This window comes from Chiloscyllium punctatum, chromosome 22 (genome assembly GCF_047496795.1).
Source record: "Chiloscyllium punctatum isolate Juve2018m chromosome 22, sChiPun1.3, whole genome shotgun sequence".
NCBI lineage: Eukaryota > Metazoa > Chordata > Chondrichthyes > Orectolobiformes > Hemiscylliidae > Chiloscyllium > Chiloscyllium punctatum.
Genome location: NC_092760.1, coordinates 61,363,707 through 61,384,111, shown reverse-complemented (window position 1 = coordinate 61,384,111; position 20,405 = coordinate 61,363,707). Strand labels below are relative to the sequence as shown.

Below are 20,405 nucleotides of genomic sequence, written 5' to 3'. Positions count from 1 at the left end.
ATGAACTCAAAGAGAAATTACAAGCTTACATTGATGAAGCAAACACACGTCAGCCAGGCTTTGTAAAGGTGATCAGGCACACAAAGCAAGAAGGGCTAATCCGATCACGGGTCAGTGGCTGGAGAGCAGCGACAGCTCCTGTTGTTGCTCTCTTTGATGCACATGTTGAGTTCAATGTTCAATGGTAAATATCATTTTATGCTGTTAATTGATGGAATTCTCACATTGTCATTATCCAGTTTCTGTTGCTCTATAGACACTCAGAGGATGTATGTAGTTAAAGGATGTTACAACAGTATGAAGACTGTTCAGAGAAACTTTAAAATTACAGCACACTAAATAGCTTCATTCTGATTAGCACAAAGTCTAAGCTTTGGCTTCTTTCTTTACTCACCATTACCATGTGATCTATCACATTATCATTGACATAGCTTTCATTTAAATTCTTAGGAGTTAATCCTTTATGGTATAATGGCTAAGACCGGCTATTCCCATTTTTAATTACACATTCTAATTTATGATTTAGAATGCAATATTTAAAGAATAAATAATACAGACAGAGCAAAATCTCTCATTGAGCAACACTGCTTTCCAGTTATTACAAAATTATAATAAGAGAATGTTCTAGTGTGCAGTCAAGACAGCCTTGATGTTTCACCCACACCAATCTAATCTCATGACCCTACTTACTTCCCATATTGTTTAATATTCCATTCTGTGTAATTCCACTCTCGACCTCACTCCTTGCACTCTTTTAATATCTCATCCATTTTCTCTCCTGCTCCCCACACCATTCAATATCCCATCCAGTTTATGTCCATAATTCATCTTATTTCCCCATACCCTTTCTCATCATTCAGTTGAGTAATGTATTGCCATTTGAGAAGAATTTATCAGCAACATTTTAAAGAGACAAATATCACATTCCAAAAACTCTCCCTGTATTTTCTTCTATTATCTCCTTTATTTCTTGTAATGGTGTCCTTCAATGTGTGGCTTCAATCGCATTGCTAATGGAAACAACCTTTGGGTATTTACTTAATCAGAACTCTTTTTAACTCTGGACCTCACACAGTTCTAATGTACAAAGCCTCTCTCATTCCTCTGCATAACGTTAACACTGCCATTAAAGGTAATGGCCCATTGAATCTGCACTGCACCATCTCAATATGTCCCTTTCTTATGGGTTGCTCACTGTTTTCCAGCTGCAGCCAAGCAAAGGCCTTGTCTTAGCTTTGTTTGGTGTGTTATTCTCAGGATGTAGGAGTTGTGGTCTTAAAATTGTGCAATTTTCTACCTCTCCGTCCTCCTTTAAATCATTCCTTTGTAAACTCCCTTCTTGATCATGAAGCTTTTGGCCGAACATCTCTTACACTGAAATGTGTTGTTTTTGTGAAAATCCTTGGAATGCTTTAATTTGCCAAGGCACCATATAAATACAAGTTTTTTTCTCTGTTGCTTTTTGTTGTGAATTCATTAATCTGCTTTCTAAATGTGCAATAGATATCATAGATAATATAACGTTGGTTCTTCTTCATCTTTATTGTACATACAAACTGCTGTTGAAAGCAGCTTGAATGATTGGCACTTTCCCTGAGATTAACACAGCAGCTTTGAAGCAGATTGCTCAAACCCCAGGCTCTTACAGGAATGATGCTTGCCTGGATTTGAATTCTTCTCTGAGCATAGCAAGCCCAGGAGTCCATCTGATTTGAAAAGGTTGTTAGGGGTTGACTTATTTTTCAAGTGAAGGACTATTTGATGAAAGGCCTGAAAATTAAATAAAGCTATGGAGCTGATAAGCTGTGAGTTCAATCTGTTAGAGGATGATGCCAATCAGGCTGACTGACTGATGCAATTAAGCCTGACAAAGAATTCTGTCACCCACTTTCAATACATTCTTGAGAGATCCTTAAGTTTAATTGCTGATTTTTTACCTTGCAATGAAATAAGTCATAATAAAAGCAGTGAATTTGTCAAGTAACTTAGTGGAGTTGATTAATAGTTTAATAAATCATTATCAGATGCAGATAATGGATGTGCCTTAGGACAGATCTCTGAGTTGCTGCAAAATATACACTGGCCTAAAAATCACTGTTATAGGCCAAATAACTCGTGGGGTAAATAAAGAGAAACTTTCTATTGTCTGAGGAGTGAAGGACTGAGGCAAATAATCTTAAAACTAAGGCCATATCTTTTCAGTGTGAAATTAGGAAACATCAACAAAGGATAGAAAATATTTGGTATTCTCTTGTGCAAATGTCAATGTTAGATCAGTTAGTAATTTAGAAAGAGCCTGAGAGATATTCATTAGCCAAAGGTGTAAAGTGATGCAGGGACAAAGTGCACAAGGTGTGTAAAGTAAGAAAAGGTGAGCTAATGGAGTTAGATTGCAGCTCAGACATCTTCTCTGACTGTCGGTGCAGGTTTAATGGTCTTCCTCTTTCTGTCTTCCCGTAACAGTGAAGCTAAGGCACCACCAATGTTTACGTGCAAATCAGACACAAAATTCAAGTAACTGCACAGTTAACTGCAAAACTTCTGTGGTTACATCTAAGGTGCATCCTTCTCTATAAGCTGAAATAGTACCTTGCATTTTGGTTGCTTGTTAAAATACATTGAATGGCATAAAGGTCCTGTCAGTGCAATTTTAAAAATTCATTTATGGGAGTCACTGAATGGGCTCGAATTTATTATCCAACCCTAATTAACCTTTAGTAATTGGTGCTGTGCTGCCTTTTTGAACCACTGTAGTCCATTTGATGTGTGTGAACCCACAATGCTGTTACAGAGGGAATTCCAGGATTTTTACCCAGCAACATCGAAGGACAACAATATATTTCCAAGTCAGGATGAAGAGTGGCTTTGAGAAGAACTTGCAGTTGGTGGCATTCCCATATATCTACTGCCCTTCAAGATGGTAGAGGTTGTGGGTTTGAAAGGTGCTATGCACAGAGCCTTGACAAATGTTTTGAAGATTACCTCAGAGTACAAGGGAATCTTGATCAGATGGGCCAATGGGCTGAGGAGTGGCAGATGGAATTTACTTTAGATAAATGTGAGGTGCTGCATTTTAGAAAAGCAAATCAGAGCAGGACTTGTACACTTAATGGTAAGGTCCTAGGGAATGTTGCTGAAGAAAGAGACCTTGGAATGTGCAGGTTCATAGCTCCTTGAAAGTAGAGTCGCAGGTAGATAGGATAGTGGAGAAGGCGTTTGGTATGCTTTCCTTTATTGGTCAGAGTATTGAGTAGAGGAGTTGGGCGGTCATGTTGTGACTGTATAGGACATTGGTTAGGCCACTTTTGGAACAATGCGTGCACTTCTGGTCTCCTTCCTATTGGAAGGATGTTGTGAAAATTGAAAGGCTTCAGAAAAGATTTACAAAGATGTTGCCAGGGTTGGAGGATTTGAGCCATAGGGAGAGGCTGAATAGGCTAGGGCTGTTTTCCCTGGAATGTCGGAGGCTGAAGGCTGACCTTATAAAATCATGAGGGAAATGGATAGGATAAACAGACAATGTGTTTTCCCGGAGGTGGGGGAGTCCAGAACTAGAGGGCATAGATTTAGTAAGAGGGGAAAGATATAGAAGAAATCTAAGGGACAACTTTTTCACACAGAGGGTGGTGCCTGTATGGAATGAACTGACAGAGGAAGTGATGGAAGCTGGTACAATTGCAACATTTAAAAGGCATCTGGATGGGTGTATGAACAGGAAGGGTTTAGAGGGGTACAGGCTGGGTGCTGGCAAATGGGACTAGACTAGGTTAGAACACCTGGTCAGCATAGGCGAGTTGGACCGAAGGGTCTGTTTCCATGTTGTACATCTCTATGACTCTCTGACATCTTGTAGATTATACAAACTGCTGCTACTGAGCATTAGTGATGGAGGGGGTGAATGATTATGGATATGGTGCCAATCAAGTTGAACTTGAAATGTTGTTGGAGCTGCGTTCAGCCAGACAAGTGGAAGTTTTCCATCACATTCCTGATGATGGACAGGCTTTGAGGAATCAGGAGCTGAGTTACACACTGTAGAATTCCTAGTCTCTGACGTGCTCTTGTAGCCATAATATTTATATGGCTAGCCCAGTTCAGTTTCTAGTTTTTTTTTATTCAAACATATATTTTACTCATAAAAATTCATTTTATACATACACAGTCACCAAAGCAGTTCAGCTCTGGACAATCTTAGCATATGAAGAAACAAACAAACATTGGAGTTTGACTTCCTCGACAGTTCCAACAAACCCAAAGGCGTTCCTTACTTGTACAAGATACTATTTATATATATTTGAGGCACTGGGAGGGTCTCATAACTGAACAGACTCCCATTGTACTTTGGCCGAATGACCTCAGAATGTGGTCTTTTCCTATTCAGCCTTGGGGGCAGCTGGTCTGAGCTTTAGTGCACCCCCCCAGCACCTAGTCCTGGACCTTGGAATGTGCCAGTCTGCAACACCTGGTCAGGATCAACCTTACCCTGGCAGACCAACAGGTTTTGGGCAGACCAAAGAGCATCTTTCACTGAGTTGATGGTCCTCCAGGCATAGTTGATGTTTGTCTCAGCATGTGTCCCTGAGAACACACTGTACAGCACAGGATCCTGCATCACAAAACTGCTTGTGACGAATCACGACAAAAAATACTGTAACTTTCTCCAGACTTTCTTTGTATTGGCACATTCCAGCAAGAGATGTGTGGCATGCTTCAAGGGCAATGTGTGGTGGTGCAGAGAGTCCAGGCACACATGAAGGATCCAATAGGTAGTGTACTTCTCATCACCAGCTAAGCTTGGTACTTGTTGGAAAGTTCTGGCAATAAGGCATTCTGACGAATTACTTTGATGGTCTGCGCCAGGAACCTGATAGGAACCTCTCTCTCCTTTTCCTGCAGAGTCTCGAGGACGCTTCGCGTTTACCACTTTCTGGTGGACTTGTGTCAAGATTGTTTTTTTTTGCAAATTTCTCCACAAAGGACAGTTGAAATGGAATGATCCAATGACATAGAGTGTTCCATGGTGCCATGGCCAACCCCATCTTTGCAACACGTGGGATAGATATTACCTCAGTACATAGTGATACTTGATGTTTGCTTTTCTGTCAATGGTAACCCTCAGGATGTTGATAGTGGGAGATTCAGCAATGGTAATGCCATTGAATGTCACAGAGCCATGATTAGATTCTCTCTCTTTTTGGAGGTGGTCTTTGCCTGGCACATGTGTGGCATGAATGTTACTTAGAGTAATAGAGTCATATTGCATATAAACAGGCCCTTCTGTCCAACTCATCCATGCCAACCAGGTGTCCCAAACTAAACTAGTCCCATTCTCCTGCATTTGGCCCATATCCCCCTAAAGCTTTCCAATTCATGTACCTGTCCAAATGACTTTTAAATGTTTATCTGTACCTGCATTTACTACTTCCTCTGACAGTTTATTCCACATACGAACAACCCTCTGTGTGAAAATTTTGTCCCTCAGCTCCCTTTTAAATCTTTATTCTGTTAGAGTAATAGAGTTAAAGAGTCATCGAGATGTACAGCATGGAAACAGACCCTTTGGTCCAACTCATCCATGCCGACCAGATATCCCAACCCAATCTAGACCCACCTGCCAGCACCTGGCCCATATCCCTCCAAACCCTTCCTATTCATATACCCATCCAGATGTCTTTAAATGTTACAACTGTACCAGCCTCCACCTCCTCTGGCAGCTCATTCCACACACGCAACACCGTCTGCATGAAAATGTTGCCCCTTAGGTCTTATTTATATCTTTCTCCTTTCACCCTAAACCTATGCCCTCTAGTTCTGGACTCCCCGACCCCAGGGAAAAGACTTGGTCTATTTAGCCTGTCCATGCCCCTCATGATTTTGTAAACCTCTATAATGTCACCCCTCAGTCTCCGACGCTCCAGGGAAAACAGCCCCAGCCTATTCAACCTCTCCCTATAACTCAAATACTCCAACTCTGGCAACATTCTTGTAACTCTTTTCTGAACCCTTTCTAGTTTCACAGCATCCTTCCAATAGGAAGGACACCAGAATTGCACGCAATGTTCCAAAAGTGGCCTAACCAATGTCCTGTATAGCCGCAACATGACCTTCCAACTCATGTATTCAATGTGCTGACCAATAAAGGAAAGCATACCAAATGCTTTCTTCACTATCCTATCTAACTGCGACTCTACTTTCAAGGTGCTGTGAACCTGCACTTCAAGGTCTTTGTTCAGCAACACTCCCTAGGACCTTACCATTAAGTGTATAAGTCCTGCTAAGATTTGCTTTCCCAAAATGCACCACCTCGTACTTATCTAAATTAAACTCCATCTGCCACTCCTCAGCCTATTGGCCCATCTGATCAAGATCCCATTGTAATCCGAGGTAACCTTCTGAGCTGTCCACTACACCTCCAATTTTGGTGTCACCTGCAAGCTTACTAACTATACCTCTTAAGCTCACATCCAAATCATTATATAAATGATGAAAAATACTGGACCCAGCACCAATCCAGTGGTACTCTACTAGTCACAGGCCTCCAGTCTGAAACACAACCCTCCACCACCACCCTCTGTCTTTTACCTTTGAGCCAGTTCTATATCCAAATTGTGAGTTTTCCCTGTATTCCATGAGATCTAACCTTGCTAACCAGTCTCCCATAAGGAACCTTGTTGAACACCTTACTGAAGTCCATATAGATCCCCCTAGGAAAGACAAGTTCAAGATTTCCCCCATTACAGTGATATCACAGTGATATTGACACATTGTTATAGGATTCCCAAACTTTCTGAAAACTAATAAAACCAACACAAGACTTTCTTAGATTTCAGAGCTCCTGAATCATGGGACACAAGTGGCAAAGAAATCACCCCATGTTCTTGTGTCTGTCATCCAGCTGGAGACCTTTTGGTGCCAGTTCATTTTGGGTCTCTCTCTTTCTCTTCTACGTCAAGCAGGAGCTCACAGCATGACCTGATGGCCCAGAATGCAATGAGCAAAGTCAGGTGACATGGCAGAGTGAGCTGAGCCAGAGGATAGGTGAATATCGATGCCGTTCTGAGCAATTTTGTATTTCTTTGTAAATTTGATTCTCTTTCCTGTCTGAACGTAAGACCAAAAGGGAGATAGGAGCAGAATTAGGTCACTTTTATATCTTTCCCCTCTCGCCCTAAACCTATACCCTCTAGTTCTGGATTTTCCCAACCTAAGGAAAAGACTTTGTCTATTTACCCTATCCATGCCCTTCATGGTTTTATAAACCTCTGTAAGGTCACCCCTCAGCCTTTGACATTCCAGGGTAAATAGCACTAGCCTATTCAACCTCTTCCTAGCTCAAATCTTTCAACCCTAGCAAATCCCTTGCAAATCTTTTCTGAACCCTTTCAAGTTTCACAACATCCTTCTGAAAGGAAGGAGACCAGAACTGGACACAATGTTCCAAAAGTGGCCTGACCAACATCCTGTATAGCTGCAACATGACCTCCCAACTCCTGTATTCGATACACAGACAATAAAGGAAAGCATACCAAACACCTCCTTCACTATCCTATCTACCTGCAATTCTACTTTCAAGGAGCTATGAACCTACTCCAAGGTCTACTTTGTTCAGCAACACTTTCCTAGGATCTTACCATTAAGTGTGTAAGTCCTGCTAAGATTTACTTTCCCAAAATAGCTTAAAATTATGCCCTCTAGTTTTGAAGTCCCCTATCCTTGTCACTTGTTAGAACAAATCTGGACATTGTTTAGGTCTTACTGCACTTGAACATGGACTACTTTAGTATTTGACCATCTATGAACGATGCTGAAAATGTGTTGCTGGAAAAGCGCAGCAGGTCAGGCAGCATCCAAGGAACAGGAGAATTGATGTTTCGGGCATAAGCCCTTCTTCAGGAGGGCTAAAGGAGGGTTTTATGCCCGAAACGTCGATTCTCCTGCTCCTTGGATGCTGCCTGACCTGCTGCGCTTTTCCAGCAACACATTTTCAGCTCTGATCTCCAGCATCTGCAGTCCTCACTTTCTCCTCCATCTATGAATGATGCTGAACATTGTGTAGTCCTCAGCGAATACAATAGATTAACCTTACTACAGAAAGTTTTAAGTTTGTCTGATTCAATGTAAGCCCTCTATTTAATCGTAATAGTTTTTTTTTGCAGTAATTAAAACTTTTCAGACAGAAATTGAACTTTTAGTAAGTGCAGAGTCTCATTCCGTCAGGTTTTCTTATTGTTGAATATTTTTTTAAAATACTTATTTGATTTTTCTTTCTGATCCTTTATGTTCTCACTTTTAATTCAATACTTCTTTCTCTTTTATTTCACTTTCTATATTTGACAAGGTGGTGGTGAGCCACCTTCTTGAAAGCTGTATGCACAGTCTGGTTAGATGCATCCATGGTGCTGTTAAGGAGGGATCACTGAGGTTTCAATCCATCAACAATGAAGGGACAGTATTAGAGTTCCAAGTCAGAATGGTGGTTATCTTGGAGGGGAACCTTCAGATATTTATGGCCCCATGCGTCTCTTGCCCTGTCCTCTAGATTGTAGAGGTCACAGGTTTGGAAGATGCTGCCAGATGGAGGTTTGGCTAGTTATTGCAGTGAATCTTGTTATATAAGTATTACAGCTGCTGTGTGCTGCAGAGGCAGGTGGTTGACAAGGCTCTGATCAAACAGACTCATTTGACCTGGATTGTGTTGAACGCCTTGCATGTTCTTGGAGCTGCACTCATGTAGGCAAGTGCAGAGTAAACTATAGATCGACTTTGGGAAGTCAGGAAGTGAAATTCTTGTCACAGAGTCCCTAGCTTCTAACCTGTAGCCTGTTTATATGGCTAGTCCAATGAAATTTCTGGTCATAAGTAACTCTAAGGATGGTGAGAAGGGAATTTAACAATGGTCATGGTAATGTTTGACCATAGGTTTGTAGAGTCATCTAGCATGGAAACAGACCCTTCAGTCCAACTCGTCCATGCTGGCAAGTTTCCCAAACCAAACTAGTCCCACTTGCCTGCGTTTAGCCCACCTAAACCTTATCTCTCTAAATCTTTCCTATTCATGTCTCTGTCCAAATATCTTTTAAATATTGTAACTGTACCTGCAGCTACCACATCTTCTCTTCTGTTCATTTCACATACAAACTACCCTCTGTGTGAAAAAGGTGCCCCTCAAATCCCTTTTAAATCTTTCCCTTCACCATTCACCTTAAAATTATGCCATCAAGTTCTGAACTCCCCTATCCTATGAAAAAGACATTCTCTAACAAGAAATGTCAAACATCGCTGACACCTGTGTGGAACTAAAGTTATTTGCTGGTTATCAGCCTAAGCCTGAATGTTGTTCATACATCTTCTTAGCATCTACCCTATCAATCCCAGATAGATTTTATACATTTCATAGACTATGATGTCTCTGAACTCCATCAACCTTCCTTGGCTCCATATCCTTTGATTCCATCATCTTATACTTAAACAAAAAGGAGTTCACGGCAACAATGTTACTTCCGTGATGCTTACACTGAGGTTGCACATTTTGAAACCCTTTTGTCATGCAAGATGAAAACAGGCTCAGACCTGCCTCATCAGCTGCTGAATCGCACGTATTTGTTAGCTCCAGACCTTCCACTGCTCTGTTGGCTGGAGTCTCACATTCTACACTCAGCAAATCCTATCAAACACTGATCCTATTTGTATGCTCTTAAGTGAACTGGAAGCTTAAAATAAATTCAATTCAAAATAACTGTGTCTGTTGCTGATGAAGTCTGGGAACAAGAGTTGTTCAGATATCAGCAACACGGCATCAGTTTGCCTAAAGAGTAACAGACTGTGAGCTGCTAACATGTTGAATTATTCCTGCCAAGGAGCAGCCTGATGAATTAACATGAACTGAGCAAATGGGAGAGGAATGTCCTATTCACAGAAAAACAATTGCAACCAACCACTGGAGTTAGGATAAATCGACAGAGTGCTCTATTCATATTCATATTTTCATATATTCATATTCTATTTATGTGCTTTCCACCCATAATTTCTTTAATTTTAGGATTTTTTTCCAGCCCAGTTCAAAGGACGACTTATCCTCTTGCCAGGCAGAAGGATGGTATTGTGTCATGAAACTAGACTCAGGAACAAACCTAATAAAAAGTCTCCAAATTCTGTGGATGCTGAAATAAAAATAGAAAGTGCTGGAAATGCTCAGCAGTTCAAGTTACATCTGTTGGAGAGAGACACAGAGTTCAAGTTTTGGGTCAATGAACCTTCACCAGCTATTTGATTTTCATTACAATCTTAGCTCTGTTTAAGGTCCTGACCTCAGGGATTAATTTAGAAAGTTGATAGACTTGCATTATATATTTCATGACCATATGATGTCCCAAAATGTCTGCTACCACTGAAGTACACTTTGAAGTGTAATGTTGAGATGTAGGAAAGACAGCAACTAATTTGTACGCAGTAAGATTCCACAATTACCAATGTGCTGGTGGCACAACCGTTTATGAAAGTGTGGTTGATCAAAGGGCTAATATTGACCAGGACACGGGGAGAACACTTTTTTGTTTCAAAATAGTATCGTGGGATCTTTCATATCAACTTGAGTGGACAGAAGGGATGTGGGTTTTTCTGGCACTCCCTCAGCAGTTTCCGTCGAACATTGCAGCTCATTCAATATTACAACCTGCATTGTACCATTCTCCTCAGTACTACCTCCTGAGAGTATGGCACTCCCTCTGTACTGCCACTCCATTGTGTAGCACTTGTTTAGTGCTGTCCCTTTTACAGCATAGCTCTTCCAAAGTATAACACAGTACACCCTTTCTATTGACCTTTCAAGCATACAGCACGGCGGCACAGTGGTTAGCACTGCTGCCTCATAGCGCTAGAGACCCGGATTCAATTCCTGCATCAGCAACTGCCCATGTGAAGCTTGTACGTTTTCCCTGTGTCTGTGTGGGTTTCCTCTGGGTGCTCCAGTTTCCTCCCACAGTCAAAAAAATTGCAGGTTAGGTGAATTGGCCATGCTAAATTGCCAGTAGTGTTAGGTGGAGGGGTAAATGTTGGGGAATGGGTCTGGGTGGGTTGCTGTTTGGAGGGTAGGTGTGGACTTGTTGGACCGAAGGGCCTGTTTCCACACTGTAAGTAATCTAAAAGAAAAGCACTCCCTCAGTACTTCTCTGTATTGAGAGTGTCAGGTTGGATGATACGTTTCAGAATCTAAAGACTTTGATTGAATACCTTTGTAGTAACTTGGAGAACCAGATTCCCAATTTGTGCAAGATTTCACAAACAAATGTGTTTTTAAACCTAGACTGAAATTCATCATTCCTTTTACGTTCTTTCATCATTCCTTTTACGTTCTTTGTTTTCTCTTGGCTTTGGAGATTCTGACCAGGTTGCCTTTAACCCATTACTGGTTGCCTTGAAGGGGTTTAAGAAACAGCCATATGTTGTAGAACTGCAGTCACATGGAGGCCCAGAGCTATAATGGGTCATGGGTTCCTTTTTCTGAAAGGCACTTGGGAGCCAGATAGATTTTTACAGCAATCTAAAAACTTTCAAGATCATTTCATCTGATGCCGATCCTTGAATACTGAGATTTCTTTCAACATAAATCATCATATTGTGACCATAACTGTGAGCATAAATTTGGGCACACTTCCTGATTATACTCTGACAGATAATTACAGATGTGGAACTGAGTTACTGATGCTTTAGATGAATGCCGTAGAGGTTACAAAGGTGGTGGACAGAGGAAGTCACTGGACTTCCAGAAGGCTTTTGATAATGTCCCACATAAGACATTGTTAGCTAAGGTGGAAACCCACTGAATTGAGGGCAAATTGCTGACATGGATAGTCAATTAGTTGAGTGGCAGGAAATAGGGAGTTAGAATAATAGGTATATACTCAAATTGGCAGAATGTGACTCATGGTATCCTGCATGGATATGTATTGGGGCCTCAATTATTCATAATATTCATTAACAACTTGGATAATGGCATAAAAAGATCAAATATTCTAATTCGCTGATGATACAAAATTGAGCAGCATTGTAGACAGGGTTGAAGTCAGCATGAAATTACGACAGGATATTAATTATTTAGGTGAATGGGCAAAGCTGTGGCCGGTGGATTTTAAAAAAGCAAGTGTGAGGTTATCCATTTTGGACTCAACAAAAGATACATCAGGGTATTTTGTTAATAAAAGCACAAAGTTAAATACAGTGGATGTTCAATGCGATTTGAGGGTTCAGGTTCATAGCTCTTTAAACTGTTATGAAAAGCTGCAAAAAATAGTCAAGAAGGCATATCTAAAGGGCTTGAGTACAAGGATGTAGACATTATGCTGCAATTATACAAAACCCTAGTTAAACCCCACTGTACTGTGTGCTTACTACACTGTACTGAGTGCTGTGAGCAGATCTGGTAACCACGCCTTAAGAAGATGTTTGAACTCTGGAGGGAGTTCAACGCTGGATTACAAGGATGATACCTGGACTTCAAAGGTTAAGAAATGAAGAGAGATTAGACAAATTAGGCATTTAATTCTCTAGAATTTAGAAGGTTAAGGGGTGATCTAATTGAGGTCTTCAGGATATTATCAGGAAAAGGCGATTTCTCTTTATCTACCCCATTTCCACTGGTTGAATATTCTAGAACCAAAAAGCATAAACTAAGAATTAGGGCCAGGTCATTCAGGAGGGATGTTCAAAATGTAAAGAGTACATGTAAAGAGTAGTGGAGGTTTGGCACTCTGTTCCTCAAACAGCAGTCGATGCTAATTCAATTGTTAAATTTAAACCTGAGACAAATTTTTTTATTATGCAAAAATATGAAGGGATATGGGCCCCAAGGCCAGAAATGGAGTTATGCCACATATTAGCTATGATCTTATTGAATGGCAGAGCAGGCCTGAGGGGTTGAATAGCCAAACCCTGTTTCTATTTTCCCATGCTCTGAAAAGGCTAATTACAAGCTGGCCTTGCCAATGTTACCTGTATTTCATGGATAAACAATCTCACTCAAGATCTCTTTACTGTTCAAGGGCTGAGCCAATACTCTCAAGAATAAAGGAAGACAGAACACGTATCATATCTCCTTCCTTTGATAATATCAAGTATGATAATTTTGAGATTGAAGAGTATCCGCTATCAGCCCAAGGTTTTGACTGGGAATTATGGTGTCGTTACTTAAATCCTCCCAAAGAATGGTGGAATCTGGGAAATGTGACTGCTCCAATCAGGTAACTAAGTTCAAATGAATTTGGATTGGTCTCCTTTATTATTCACATCTTTACAGATTTCCTTTGGGACTAGACTGGGGCACTGGATACAGACCAGGTAAGGAGCTGAAATTCTGAGGTGAGTAACTCATCTCATATCCTGTCCATTATCTATGGGGCACAAATCAAGGCTGGTTTATATGTTGCAATGTAACCACTACCAGATATTTAGAATAGTTTGTTGCCACAATTTTGTTTCCTTGACTGGGTCTAGAGTCATAGATTCATAGAGATGTACAGCATGGAAGCAGGCCCTTCGGTCCAATCTGTCCATGCCGACCAGACATCTCAACCCAATCTAGTCCCACCTGCCAGCACCTGGCCCATATCCCTCCAAACCCTTCCTAATCAAATACCCATCCAAATGCCTCTTAAATGTTGCAATTGTACCAGCCTCCACCACCACCTCTGACAGCTCATTCCATACAGGTACCACCCTCTGCGTGAAAAAGTTGCCCCTTAGATCTCTTTTATATCTTTCCCCTCTCACCCTAAACATATGCCCTCTAGTTCTGGACTCCCCGACGCCAGGGAAAAGACTTTGCCTATTTATCCTATCCATGCCCCTCATAATTTTGTAAACCTCTATAAGGTCACCCCTCAGCCTCCGACGCTCCAGGGAAAACAGCCCCAGCCTGTTCAGCCTCTCCCTGTAACTCAGATCCTCCAACCCTGGCAACATCCTTGTAAATCTTTTCTGAATCCTTTCAAGTTACACAACATCTTTCCAATAGGAAGGAGACCAGAATTGCACGCAATATTCCAACAGTGGCCTAACCAATATCCTGTACAACTGCAACATGACCTCCCAACTCCTGTACTCAATACTCTGACCAACAAAAGAAAGCATACCAAACGCTTTCTTCACTATCCTATTGACCTGCAATTCCACTTTCAAGGAGCTATGAACCTGTACTCCAAGATCTCTTTGTTCATCAACACTCCCTAGGACCTTACCATTAAGTGCATAAGTCCTGTTCTGATTTGCTTTCTCAAAATGCAGCACCTCGCATTTATCTGAATTAAACTCCATCTGCCACTTCTCAGCCCATTGGTCCATCTGGTCAAGATCGTGTTGTAATCTGAGGTAACCCTCTTCGCTGTCCACTACACCTCCAATTTTGATATCATCTGCAAACTTATTAACTGTACCCCTTATGCTCGCATCCAAATCATTTATGTAAATGACAAAAAATAGAGGACCCAGCACTGATTCTTGTGGCACTCCACTGGTCACAGGCCTCCAGTCTGAAAACAACCCTCCACCACCACCCTCTGTCTTCTATCTTTGAGCCAGTTCTGTATCCAAATGGCTAGTTCCTGTATTCCATGAGATCTAACATTGCTAATCAGTCTCCCATGGAGAACCTTGTTGAATGCCTTACTGAACTCCATATAGATCACATCTACTGCTCTGCCCTCATCAATCCTCTTTGTTACTTCTTCAAAAAACTCAATCAAGTTTGTGAGACATGATTTCCCACGCACAAAGCCATGTTGACTCTCCTGAATCAGTCCTTGCCTATCCAAATACATGTACATCCTGGACCTCAGGATTCCCTCCAACAACTTGCCCACCACCGAGATCAGACTCACTGGTCTATAGTTCCCTGGCTTGTCCTTACCACCCTTCTTAAACAGTGGCACCACGTTTGCCAACCTCCAGTCTTCCAGCACTTCACCTGTGACTATCGATGATACAAATATCTCAGCAAGAGGCCCAGCAATCAATTCTCTAGCTTCCCACAGAGTTCTCGGGTACATCTGATCAGGTCCTGGGGATTTATCCACTTTTATGCATTTCAAGACATCCAGCACTTCCTCCTCTGTAATCTGGACATTTTGCAAGCTGTCACCATCTATTTCCCTACAGTCTATATCTTCCATATCCTTTTCCACAGTAAATACTGATGCAAAATATTCATTTAGTATCTCCCCCATTTTCTGTGGCTCCACACAAAGGCCGCCTTGCTGATCTTTGAGGGGCCCTATTCTCTCCCTAGTTACCCTTTTGTCCTTAATGAATTTGTAAAAACCCTTTGGATTCTCCTTAATTCTATTTGCCAAAGCTATCTTATGTCCCCATTTTGCCCTCCTGATTTCCCTCTTAAGTATACTCCTACTTTCTTTATTCTCTTCTAAGGATTCACTCAATCTATCCTGTCTATACCTGACATATGCTTCCTTTGTTTTCTTAACCAAACCCTTAATTTCTTCTGTCATCCAGCATTATACCTACCAGCCTTTCCTTTCACCCTGACAGGAATATACTTTCTCTGGATTCTTGTTATCCCATTTCTGAAGGCTTTCCATTTTCCAGCCATCCCTTTACCTGCGAATATCTGCCTCCAATCAGCTTTCAAAAGTTCTTGCCTAATACCATCAAAATTGGCCTTTCTCCAATTTAGGACTTCAACTTTTAGATGTGGTCTATCCTTTTCCATCACTGTTTTAAAACGAATAGGATTATGGTCGCTGGCCCCAAAGTGCTCCCCCACTGACACCTCAGTCACCTGCCCTGCCTGATTTCCCAAGAGTAGGTCAAGGTTTGCACCTTCTCACATACTGAATCAGAAAATTGTCTTGTACACACTTAAGAAATTCCTCTCCATCTAAACCTTTAACACTATGGCAATCCCAGTTGATGTTTGGAAAGTTAAAATCCCCGATCGTAACTACCCTATTATTCTGACAGATAGCTGAGATCTCCTTACAAGTTTGTTTCTCAATTTCCCTCTGACTGTTGGGGGGTCTATAATACAATCCAAATATGGTGATTATCCCTTTCTTATTTCTCAGTTCTACTCAAATAACTTCCCTGGATGTATTTCCGGGAATATCCTCCCTCAGCACAGCTGTAATGCTATCCCTTATCAGAAATGCCACTCCCCCTCCTCTCTTACCTCCCTTTCTATCCTTTCTGTAGCATTTGTATCCTGGAACATTAAGCTGCCAGTCCTACCCATCCCTGAGCCATGTTTCCATAATTACTATGATACCCCAGTCCCATGCTCCTAACCATGCCCTGAGTTCATCTGCCTTCCCTGTTAGGCCCCTTACATTAAAATAAATGGAGTTTAATTTATTAGTCCTAGCTTGTCTCTGCCTGGACCTGACTGTTTGACTCACTTCTGTTCTCAGCTGTACCTGTCTCAGATCGATCTCTTTCCTCACTATCTCCCTGGGTCCCACCCCTTACTAGTTTAAATCCTCCCAAGCAATTCTAGCAAATTTCCCTGCCAGTATATTCATCCCCTTCCAATTTAGGTGCAATCCATCCTTCTTGTACAGGTCACTTCTACCCCAAAAGAGATTCCACTGATCCAAAAATGTGAATCCTTCTCCCATACACCAGCTCCTCAGCCATGCATTCATCTGCTCTATCCTCCTATTCCTGCCCTGACTAGCTTGTAGCACTGGGAGTAATCCAGATATTACTACCCTTGAGGACCTTCTTTTTAAATTTCTGCCTAACTCTCTGTAATCTCCCTTCAGAGTCTCAACCTTTTCCATTCCAATGTCGTTGGTTCCAATGTGGACAATGACCTCCTGCTGGCCCCTCTCCCCCGTGAGAACATTCTGCACCCTCTCTGAGACATCCTTGATCCTGGCACCAGGGAATCAACACATCATTCTGCTTTTTCTCTGCTGGCCACAGAAATGTCTGTCTGTACCTCTGACTACATTGATCTATTGGAAGCCGACGTACCCCTCGTTGTATTAGGGCCAGTCTCAATACCAGAAACTTGGCTGTTCATGCTATGTTCCCCTGAGAATCCATCAACCCCTACATTTTCCAAAACAGCATACCTGTTTGAAATGGGTATATCCACAAAAGACTCCTGCCCCAGGTGCTGACCTCTCTCACCCTTCCTGGAGTTAACCCATCTATGTGACTGTATTTGAGGCTTTCCCCCCTTCCTATAACTGCCATCCATCATATACTGCTGCTGTTGCAAATTCCTCATCGCTTCTATCTGTCTCTCCAACCGATCCACTCGATCTGATAAGATTCGCATCCAACAGCGTTTATGGCAGATATAATCCGCAGTAACCCTTAAACTCTCTTTAAACTCCCACATCTGACAAGAAGTACACATCACTGCAAAGGCCATTTTTGCTCCTTCACAATCTACAGACCCAGAAAATAACACCGTCTTATTCCTCTACAAACACTGCCCCAGGTTAAATTAATAGCTATGGCTTATATTTTAAGTTTAATCAAGACACTTATCTCCAAAAATATATAATCAAGAAAGAATCCACTACACTCACTACTGCAGCCTTTCTCTTGGACAGACTTAAAACAACAATTAACTTATCTGATTCTGTGCTGTGAACTTTGCCCAACAGTTCCTCCAAGATTAGTTGTGAATTTCACTGTTTGTTAATTTTCCCAGATGCACTCCGATTTCCAGTGATACACAAATTCAAACAGCAAATGCAGTAACTGTGCAGGTTCTCTCTCTCCTGCACTGCCCTCACCATGTGCTTCCTTTGTCTGCTCTTCTCCCTTTTTTTTAGATTAGATTAGATTACTTACAGTGTGGAAACAGGTCCTTCAGCCTAACAAGTCCACACCGCCCCACCGAAGCACAACCCACCCATACCCCTAACCTAACACTACAGGCAATTTAGCATGGCCAATTCACCTCGCCTGCACATCTTTGGACTGTGGGAGGAAACCCACGCAGACACGGGGAGAACATGCAAACTCCACACAGTCAGTCACCTGAGGTGGGAATTGAACCTGGGTCTCTGGCACTGGGAGGCAGCAGTGCTCACCACTGTGCCACCTTTTTAATCTGCTGTTGTTTTGACTTTGTTTTTCCAAAGTTGCAAAACAATGCAACAGCATATAAAACAGTAATTGCTGCTCCTGGAATTTGAAGAAATTGCCTCCAACACCTAAAATACCTCAAAAAAAGGAGCAGCTCTTACAGCCAGAAAATTTTCCCATCCTCCATATTGGATTACCCACAATAAGGATCTACTTAATTTACAGTGATAGATGCAAACTACTAGTGAGGTTGAACAAAAAGCAACTCTTGTCTTAATTGAGGTGCAGTTGATTGCATGATAGCAATCACCTACAAGTTACTTTGGTAAGATAGTCTTAGTAACAATGTCTATGAGGAGCACTAAGATATCGATCTTCACTTACAAGATCCTAAGATGTTCAGCTTTACTTACCCAAGTTCTTATGACATCATTCGGTGAAGTGTAATGTAGTTTTCAAAATTTATTCTTTCAAAGCCATCAACTAATGTAATGAGGACAATTGAAAAATTGTCATTTGCTGGATAACTGGTTAGTCTTGTTACGTTTTGTTTTGTTTAATTCAGACTAACATCTAATTACATTTCCCCAACACAAAATGGCCTAAAATTAACAGAAACATTGGATCACCTTTGATAGTTTTATAGATTTAGAATCATAGAGTCTCTACAGTATGGAAACAGGCCATTTGGCCCAACAAGTCCACACTGACTCCCACCCAGGTGGCACAGTGGTTAGCACTACTGCCTCACAGTGCTAGGGTCCCAGGTTCAATTCCAGCCTCGGGTGACCGTCTGTGTGGAGTTTGCACATTCTCCCTGTATCTGTATGGGTTTTCTTCAAAGATATGCAGGTGAATTGCCCATTGTGTTAGGTCCATTAGTCAGAGGGAAATGGGTTCCTCTTCGGAGGGTTGGGCTGAATGGCCTGTTTCCACAGTGTAGGGAATCTAATCTAAACCCCATTCTCCTACCCTATGATTTTACATTTCCCCTGATTAATATGCCTACCAAGGCTATTGAATCAGAGTCCCTATAGTGTGGAAACAGGCCATATGGCCCAACAAATCCACATCGACCCGTCCAAAGAGTAACCCACCCAGACCCAATCCCCTACCCTGTTATCCTATATTTACCCCTGACCAATGCACCTGACCTACACATCCCCAAACATAATGTGTAATTTAGCATGGCTATTTCACCTAACCAGTACCTCTTTGGACTCTGGGGGGAAAACAGAGCACCCCGAGGAAACCCAGGCAGACACGGGGAGAATGTGCAAACTCCACACAGTCACCTGAAGCTGGAATTGAACCCAAGTCCCTGGAACTTGAGGCTGCAGTGCTAACCACTGAGCCACCTTGCCACCTTTTGATAACAATTGCTGCAGTCCTCATTCAGAGAACCTTATTCATATATCACATTCAGAGTACAGAACCCTCAACAACTTACCTTAGTCAGAGTCCATACCATCTTTGTTGTATCCTACTCAGACTACACACCTTTATTGATTAACTCATTTGGAGTACACACCTCATTTAATATATCCTATTCATGGCGCATACGTCACTGATATACCCTATTCAGAGTACACTGCCACCATTCACTAGTTTTGAAGGGGATAAGTGTTGGGGTACTGGATGTGATGCTGATCAAATGCTGTCCATTGTCCTGGCTGATGTCAAGCTTCTTGAATGTTGTTTGAATTGCATGGATTCAAGCAAGTGGAGAGTATTTGATCAGCCTCATGTCTTGTGCCTTGTAGATAGATGACAGTCTTTGGAAGGTGTAGCGGTGAGTTACTCACAATAGAATTTTCTGTCTCTGACCTGCTCTTGTAGCCACAGTATTTATATTGCTGGTGCATTCTAGTCATTGGTAACACCCAGGATGTTGACGGTGGGCATTTGAGTGATGGCCACTGAAGAGCAAGGAGGGATGGGTTAGATTCTGTCTTGTTGGAAATGCTCATTACCTGGAAATAATATCATGTGAAAGTTACTTGTCACTTCCCAATCCAAGAGCTAGATTCATTGTCAGCTTGTGTCTGATCCGGACACTGTACAATTTCAAAATTACATGTTTCAATTTGGCACCTGTTTATTTTGACTATATATTCAATGACAAAATGACAATATTATGAACAAAATCTCTTTGCACACATTAAATATGTTACAAATCTGAATTTAACATTGGATTTACCTTCATCTGCAACATGGTTGTGAAATTACAAGTTTTCATTTTTTTTTGTTGTTGATTTGACCAGGAGCTGGTCAGATTGCCACACAAATTTTATAATTATGGAAATCTTCAGCAGGAGAATCTTAACTCAAGTTTATTTCCTTTTTTTGTG

The 20,405-nt window shown here is 41.6% G+C and overlaps 1 protein-coding gene across 3 annotated transcripts in view; it reads left to right on the top strand.

Annotated features, from left to right (window-relative positions):
* galnt18b (UDP-N-acetyl-alpha-D-galactosamine:polypeptide N-acetylgalactosaminyltransferase 18b) overlaps nucleotides 1–20,405 on the top strand; it is a 245,709-nt gene that overhangs the window by 118,003 nt on the left and 107,301 nt on the right. For all 3 annotated transcript variants that reach the window (XR_011963748.1, XR_011963749.1, XM_072592470.1), the window contains exons 4-5: nucleotides 1–184; nucleotides 13,038–13,235. Coding sequence is in view for 1 of the 3 variants with exons in the window: in XM_072592470.1 (XP_072448571.1) it covers nucleotides 1–184; nucleotides 13,038–13,235 (382 nt within the window). In the remaining 2 variants the exon portion in view is untranslated. The remainder of the gene's footprint in view (nucleotides 185–13,037; nucleotides 13,236–20,405) is intronic.